This window comes from Sinocyclocheilus rhinocerous, unplaced genomic scaffold (genome assembly GCF_001515625.1).
Source record: "Sinocyclocheilus rhinocerous isolate Xijiao unplaced genomic scaffold, SAMN03320098_v1.1 scaffold3442, whole genome shotgun sequence".
NCBI lineage: Eukaryota > Metazoa > Chordata > Actinopteri > Cypriniformes > Cyprinidae > Sinocyclocheilus > Sinocyclocheilus rhinocerous.
The window spans coordinates 47,349-55,805 of NW_015659980.1; the positions used below are offsets into that span (position 1 = coordinate 47,349).

General features: G+C 37.7%; 1 protein-coding gene across 2 annotated transcripts in view; it reads right to left on the reverse strand.

Moving 5' to 3' along the window:
- Positions 1-2,588: 2,588 nt before the first annotated feature.
- The window catches only part of LOC107724752 (guanine nucleotide-binding protein subunit beta-4-like), a 27,267-nt gene continuing 21,398 nt past the window's right edge, over positions 2,589-8,457 (reverse strand). For both annotated transcript variants that reach the window (XM_016533780.1, XM_016533781.1), the window contains 3 exons: positions 5,891-6,092; positions 5,525-5,741; positions 2,589-5,206 (listed from right to left, as the gene is read on the reverse strand). In XM_016533780.1, the coding sequence (XP_016389266.1) occupies positions 5,100-5,206; positions 5,525-5,741; positions 5,891-6,092 (526 nt within the window). In that variant the 3' untranslated portion in view covers positions 2,589-5,099. The remainder of the gene's footprint in view (positions 5,207-5,524; positions 5,742-5,890; positions 6,093-8,457) is intronic.

Below are 8,457 nucleotides of genomic sequence, written 5' to 3' on the forward strand. Positions count from 1 at the left end.
ACAGCCCGTATATTTATATAAAAGGCTATGCAGACATCTAGTGGCTATACAGTTTAGTATTAGTTTTATTTTTATTATTCTTTTTTTATTAAAAATATTTACACCATAAATATGTAAATGAGGGTCATTTGCATATATTTTTTTACACCATATATACAGTGGGTACGGAAAGTATTCAGACCCCCTTAAATTTTTCACTTTGTTATATTGCAGCCATTTGCTAAAATCATTTAAGTTAATTTTTTTTCCTCATTAATGTACACACGGCACCCCATATTGACAGAAAAACACAGAATTGTTGACATTTTTGCAGATTTATTAAAAAAGAAAAACTGAAATATCACATGGTCCTAAGTATTCACCCCCTTCACTTCTGAAGCCAGATTGGTTGCTGTCCAGGAGATTGTTCTGTGTGAGAAAGGCAGAGACTTGGTTGAACACAACTCGTTCAAGTGTTTTTGCAATGAAAGGTAGAAGGGAAACCGGTCTGTAGATCTCTAAAAGAGTCGGGTTAAAAGTGGGTTTCTTAAGAAGTGGATTTATACGAGCCTGTTTAAATGTTGAAGGAAAAACACCAGTGTGAAAGGATGTGTTAATGATGTGAGTGAGTGCAGGTACAACGGCAGGAGAAATGGCTTGAAGGAGATAAGATGGAATAGGATCAAGCGGACAAGTAGTAGGATGATTGGAAAGGATCCAGGTCTCTGTCAGGGCCATGAGATTTAGTCTTCAATGACTAGTAATGGAAGTAATAAAATCTGCTTTGTTTACAGCAGACTGGCAATTCCAGAGACCAATAGAAAAAGAAAGCAGTGAATTAGTAGACATAGGCAAAGTGCGACATATAAATATATAGCGTTATGTCAAAATACACATTTAATTTTAAATGAAACAAATGCAATCCTGATAGTATTCCCACTTTTTACAAAATGTAACTGTAATCTGAATACTTTGTTTTTTGATGTAACTGTAACAGATCACAGTTACTAGATTTTTGTATCCTGATTACGTAACGCCATTACATGTATTCCGTTACTCCCATATATATATATATATATAAAACTCTATTGCAGTAAAAGTAATTTTTTAATTTGTCAGGAGTGCAAAATAATCAATTGTTAATGTATGATATTTTTAGTAGAATAACACGCATTCATATTCAGTCACATCAGCTATTTTTGTGTTCACATACTGTAGCTTCACTGAACAGCGTCCATTAGGGCTATAGTCCAAAAGTGCGCATACTTGGAGAAATATGAATATATTTACACGTTTACTTCTTATTTCCTCAGACAGAATCATCATTTCTATTCATTTTCCAACGTTTTTTCGCAATCTGATGAGCAGTAGCTGCGTCCAGCGCTGTCTGTTTTCTCTTCCGGGAAATATTGAATGAAAATCCTAAATATTGAACTGGGAGTGGTGTTTTTTTTTAGCCTATATGAATGTATTTCTGAGGGGAACTGACTGTCTTCAGAAAAGTTTAGATGGTATTTTCTTTTCATCTTGCCTCCGTGTAATGCATATTAAAGTACTGTTTATAAGTGCAGAGCTGCTTTGTTTACAGCGGTAAACACCTACGGTTTACACCTGCTGGCAGAGTGTGAATTTGCATTCTCATTCATCTGCTGTTTTTGTTTCATGCATTTATTTTATGTAGTAAATGCAGTGGTTCTGCAACAGTCTGCAAAAGTGCATTCTGAGTCACATAATGGCCAAGTCAGGGAAAAACCATGATAAACCGTGAAACCACCACAATCCGAAAAAAAAAAAAGAGAGAGAGAGATACAGATTTATGGTCAAACCGCCCAGCACTACTTGTCAGCATTACCACCTCAGTAAAAACAACCATTGTTTACTACAGATTCAGAAAAATTAAGCTCTCACTTCCTATAACCAGAAGGCCAGCTCATGCCATAATTTATGTGACGAGTGCCTACTGTAAATGAAACAGAAAGTGATTGCAAAGATCTGGATAATAGCAGAAGCTGCATCATTTAATATGATAGTTCTAACACTTAAGATTTACAATCATTTTCACAATTGGTCACTACGTGCACACTGATTCAGTTCTCAAGTAACTTAAAAGCCATGCATGTGTTGTCATACCGTTAAGGTTTTGGAAACTGTTAAGGTAGCAAGCTGTTTTTTTTTTCAGAGTCAGTGGATTGTGGTATTGCTAGTGTTTGATCTTATCCATAGGATAAGGCTCATTACGCTAGCTGAAATATCCATAGGATATTATGCTGCTTGCTCCTTACAGTCATGTACTTTAATGACGAACTGGCAAGTTCAGGTTGAACTTCAAATGTAACGAATGTTGCTGGATTTAATGTTCTGGATTCAATACGAGATAAGGTCAATCTTATTAGTCTTCGCACACACATACAAAAAGCAACAATCATGGATAAATGACGACACTTACAACAAAATTAAACAGAGCAATGCAATAAACATTAAAATACCATTTAAAAGTATAGCAACTACAGTTACACATTGTGTTAAAATGAAACTCATAAAGTCATAGCAATATCAACTCCTGTAATGACTATGTTAAGTCAGTAAACTCAATCAAGAGGACATTCACAGGAAAAGGAAAAAAAAAATCACAGAAATTATGTTGGTAATGACAATTACGAAACCCAAATAATATAAATATAACCGCCAAATATGCTGTACACAGTAATTGGAAGTGCCTCATTTTCCCAGAAAAAAGGCACGAGTTAATTTACTTACAAGTGTACCTTACATTATTGATTAAGAATGGTATTGAACTTGTATTGAGACTGGAACATTCAATTAAAGGACTATAAGGCTGTATTTTGAGGAGACTTGGATGTCATATGAATTATGTTGGTTTTACTAAATAAAATAAAAAAATTCCTTCATCGCACTATGCAGAGTTCTTTATATACCTTAACTACCTTAACCACCTAAATGTTGTAAACACTCAAAAAAGGAGGATCTTCCACATTTGTTGGATGTCCTTTCATATCATAAGTAACGGCATTATTTAAATGAAGTATTGAAACAAATTTACCTGATGAACAGTAATGTCATAAATTAAACACCTGAAATAGAAACACAAAACAATACAGAATACTGAATGAAATCTGGTACTGTAAATGGATGATTAATTTTGCAAGTATACTTAATATGTCAGAAACATATCTGGGGAAAAATGCCTAAAACTAAACTACCACAATCAAAAAACAAAACATTTGTACAGATTTGTATATGCCCACAAAGCCAGTCTATATGTTTATTCATACTGCTTTGCACAAATTTAAGGTGATTATTGATGGTTTAAGTGAAATATGACATTTTTAAGGCTTGCGTTTTTTGTTGTTATTTTACAGAAACAGACAAGAGGGTTTATACCTTCAATACTCACATTTGTGACTAAATATGCACAGTGTAGCTTGTGGTCCATGACAGTTTTTTGTCATAGAGCTGAAGCACATTAATTCAAATACGTGCAGAAACACCAGTGTGTGCAGTCTCACATGACTATTTTCTAGTGCAAGAGCATACAGTCCTAGGTCTTCATCTTAGAAGGGCAGGTGTTCATAATGTGTGTAGAAAGGCAGAAAATGTCAGAGTGGCAGTGACCAAGGCCTTTTGTTAGGTATCAGGTTGCACTTTCAGCCTGCTCACAAATGGTAAAGTCTCACAAAGCATCAAGGCCATGCTTGGTGTTTGGATTAAAACAAAAGACTTAACCTTATACTTTCCAGAAATAGTTCTGCTGAAAATGTCATCACTTACCCTCAAGTTATTCCAAACCCATTTTTTGTGCATCCACACATGTAGAAGCACCATGAAAGTGGCCCATATGATATTTGTACCACTTCATGTCTTAAGACATACAACAGTTTTTGTGAAAAACAGTCGTAATTCACTGATAACAGTGACATATGCAATAGGTCTCCTTGGAGTGTTAATTAATTGGTTTGTTCTGATTCAGTTCTTGAGTTCATTCAGCCCACTCAATCTGGATGCAGTGGTCAAATTTAGATTACCAACTTAAATTTCAGTCTGTTTCTCACTCAGTCTTTTGTGCGTCCTCAGACGACTTAGAATGTAGAGTCACCTGGAACACTTTCATATAGATTTTTGTATCCATTAAGCATAAAAGCATCAGTACTCATTTATTGTGATTTATTAGAAAACAGCACAGTCTTTAGAATTGTTCTTTTGATTTCAACAGAAAAAAAAAATGTCATACAGGCTTGGAACAACATGAGGGTGAGCAAATGACAACAAATTACACTTGTGGGTGAACTATCCCTTTAACCATAAATGTATCACATATATCCAGACGAATCAATATGGAAAGCAGCAAATCGCAGATAGTATATCTAGTGATAGTAAAGACAGATGGACAGACAGGCTGATGGTAAATCCTTCTGTGCAGTCTGCAATACAGTTTAATACACTGAATCACGCCAAACATTACTGTCAAGCTTAGAGGATAGCAAACACAAGCTCAGTGGCGTCAGTGTTTCTCTCACAACTACACACTACCAAGCTGAGCCTGAACCATTTATGACACAACAGACTCAAGACTGATGCTACCTTATGCAAACTAAATTAAAGTCAACGGTCAAACACTGATGGCCTACAATACTGTGGCAGCCTAATCCCTTAATTAATTACATTGGCCACTGTGTGGCAAATATTACTGTGACTGCGGACAAAGAAAAAAAATAAGCAGGAAAAAAAACAGGGAGAGTCAAGACACCCATCACGAGTATCCACAAACCAGAACATTCAAACACTGTCAGAAGTGCGTATGTTATACATACAAGCACAAAGAATGGCAGATATATACTGTACACAACACAGTCTGTCCCCCACCTCGAGTCAGACGTGAAGCCCAAAAGACAGAGAGCCAGTGAAGGCTCTTCACTGTTGGTCCTCACCTCTTTGACTGACTGCAGGATGGTGGGATAATGCGGTCTAAGAAAGAGAGAAGATGAAGAAAACCAGGTCATCTATAAGGAGGAGATGGAGAGGGAAGGGTCCTGTGTGGCAGCGGTGCACTACAGTGATTGTGTGATCAAAAAGAGTGGCTCCCGAAGTCCAACCCAGTAAGGTCAGTTCCATATCCTAAGGAAGCTGTCCCAAGAACCGGTGGCCACAGCCATGCCGTCACTGGTTACCCCCAAACAGCTGACCCTGTTGTCATGCCCAGCTAGAACACCTTCAAACACAACAGCAACAAAGTAACAGAGATAAGCATCATACAAATCTTACAGCACATGACTATGAGTGGCTGTCTATTTGAATCACATATATGTTCAGGGTTCATCCTGGGGAAAAAATGGTCTTCTGTAGTTACACAAGTTAAGATTTACTAAATTGTACATTGCTGTCATTCCACTATATAAAGACTAGTCTGAAGTAATGAGATTTATTGTGATTTATTGTCTGCGCTGTGTTGTCCTGTTGCTCGATTTAGGCTGTTTGCTTGCTTGAGTTTTATTTCTGTGTGGTCAACAGGGTTGTGTGAAGTACTGACCTGCACGCTCTCCCTTTAGAGTATCCCATACATTGCAGTTGAAGTCATCGTAGCCAGCGAGCAACAGGCGGCCACTCTTAGAGAAGGCCACAGAGGTGATGCCACAGATAATGTTGTCATGCGAATACATCATCAGTTCCTGGTCTGCGCGAAGGTCAAACAAACGACAAGTGGCGTCGTCCGAGCCCGTAGTGAACGCATTACCATTTGGGAAGAACTGAAGAAATGAGCACAATTGAAAATGGGTATGAGTGTGTTCTTTACAAACTAACAATAAATAATAAGTATTATGAAAGAATTGCATGGGCTCAATAAGACGTGAACCAGTATCAGACACTGCTGATGACATTTCTCTTTGACACTCACACTGACAGCATTTATATCAGAAACATGTCCGGTGAAAGACTGTCTGCACATTCCGTCTCGGATGTCCCACAATTTGGAGGACGCATCACAGGCACCTGACACAAAGGTCCTAGAGTCTGGGCTGAGGGACAGGCTCATCACATCTCCACTGTGCCCTGTAAATGTGGTGGTCTGCTGACCAGTCTCAATGTCCCACAGAGCACTGCAAAGGAGAAAGAGACCTGGGTCACATTCAGTACAAGATCACCAAACTGACCACTGAAACTCGAATGCAGACTTGAGAAAATCGAACCAAAATAAATCTCAGAAGTCACCGTGGGTAAATGGCATAGAGAAGCCTATAAGCTTTCGAAAATGGGCTAGCTGACAGCTCGTGAAAATTTGTTGTTTTGTTTGTCATAAAGTGATAAAGACCTTGAGAAATCTTGCAGTAGCTTTTATTGCCATATCTTAACACTGTCAAAGCATAAGAAAAATCAGATAATACTCATTTACACAAATATTTGAGGTAAAATAAAAAGACAAAAATAATATGAAAGTAATATAAGTAAATGTTTTTACTTAAATAGGTTATGCCATTTGTGATGTTATGTTTTATTTATAGTGCATTGGGTGGTGCTGTCATGCTACTTCAACAACCCTCTACAACGCAAGTAAATTTCACACTAAGGCAACTCGATGAATTTCAAACAGCAAGTATTGCACCCTTGATGGGCCCTTTGTGAAGGGGTCAACATTTGTAGGGACGTTCCAAATGAAAGTGAACAACTGAATTCCTTTCACAAAAGCCCTTAGTGAAGGGAACTTAATGTCTAGGAAGACATTAAGATCTTAGACCTTTGTTGTGATAAACAGTAAAGTGTGTTCAGCTGAATTCAATTTCCGTTTTGTCCGACGGGTATAAAAAAGGTTAGTATACCGCAGCAGCGGTCGCGGAAGCCCTCTTGTTAAGCCCTCCTCGTGTGAAGACCGAAGAGTGTAAAGACCATCGACTCTACCATGCGACTCCACCGGGCAGGGACACCGGCAAGGGATATAAGTATCGCTTTTGATTCATCCTTTTTCCTACTACTTGTTTTACTTCTTTCTGTTTCAGTTTTTATAACCAATTCTTACTATGTGTTTCCAGATCCCTACTATCACTACCACTCGCAAACCACATTTCACACACTATAGGCAGCGCAATCCTAACAACCTGCACACTTTGCCTATGTCTGCTAATACACTACTTTCTTTTTCTATTGGTCTCTGGAATTGCCAGTCTGCTGTAAACAAAGCTTAGTCCTCCTTTCCGTTCTTTCAATCGCTTACGTATACGTCGACTTTCCATGTCCATTATTGTGAGACACAACAAAAAATCACAGCGTCCTCCATCCTCCTGTTGTTAATGTTGTTCTTATTTGTTTCTGTTGTTGGCTGCACGGTTCGGCACGCATGTGATTCGCGGATTAACTGTTAAGTTTACCCATCATAGAGTTAAAGTTTATCATTTGCACATGTTTTGTCTTGCCAGTTTACACATTCAAGCAATCGTTTCCACACCAAGTCTATTGCTGCGCTGCACGTGCTGCAGCACCCACCGCCGCAGGGTCGGGTCTGAGATTTTCCTTGTGCCCCTCAATCATCCCCAAGATACTTAATTTTTGTGATTAATTATTTATTAAACTGACCACAAATATATAACCTATAGCAGTTGTAATTTTCTTGGGTGCCTCGCGGCGTGCGTCCCTACATCTCCCCCTCACACTGACAGAATTTCATGTGAAATGTTCACGTGATATTTCCGTAATTTTACATTACGACTTGTAAAAAACATTCACTTCCTCATCCTTTATATGAGCCATTTTCCGAAGCTTTCTCGCTTTACATAATCACAGCTCTTTAATTGCGCTCTAACCACTGTAGCCTAATGTAATCTATTAACTACGCACATCATAAGTAAGGCAAGTAGGCTTCCATATTATGAAATAAAATATTTTAATAAGACTGAATTTGTATTTAACCTGATCACGTTTAATAAAAATACATTTTAAGTTTAATTATAACGCTGCATGTCCACGATTATTCAAACAATTAACAAATTATACAGCGAGCAAAGAACATTTACATTATCAAAGAATATATCTGAATTCAGTCTAGCGTGAGTTTAAGCACTCTAAAAAAGCTATAAGCTATAATCAGTGATGTTGTCTGCAGTGTATGATGAATTAATCTCTTATTTACATTGCATGTACATCTGCTCTTTGTTGTTTCTATTGAGAGAATTCGCCAAAGTGCACTGACCAAAAATTTTGCGTATCAGCGATGTTAATATTTAGTAAAATCCCCTTAAATAATAGAAATATTAAAGAAAAATTTTTTGAACTAAAATCACAAAAGCACAAATATATATTGGTTCGCATATAACTCTGTCTTCATGTGTATGTTAATCTATAAGAGCTTGGGCGGTAAGCAGATTCCTTTTATGAAAGCACAGTCCGTGCTGCTTCTGCACTGCTTACGTACCAGACATGGACTGCATACGCACTGCAAACGGAGTATGTGTGAACCTGGTGTAAAAGGCCGCC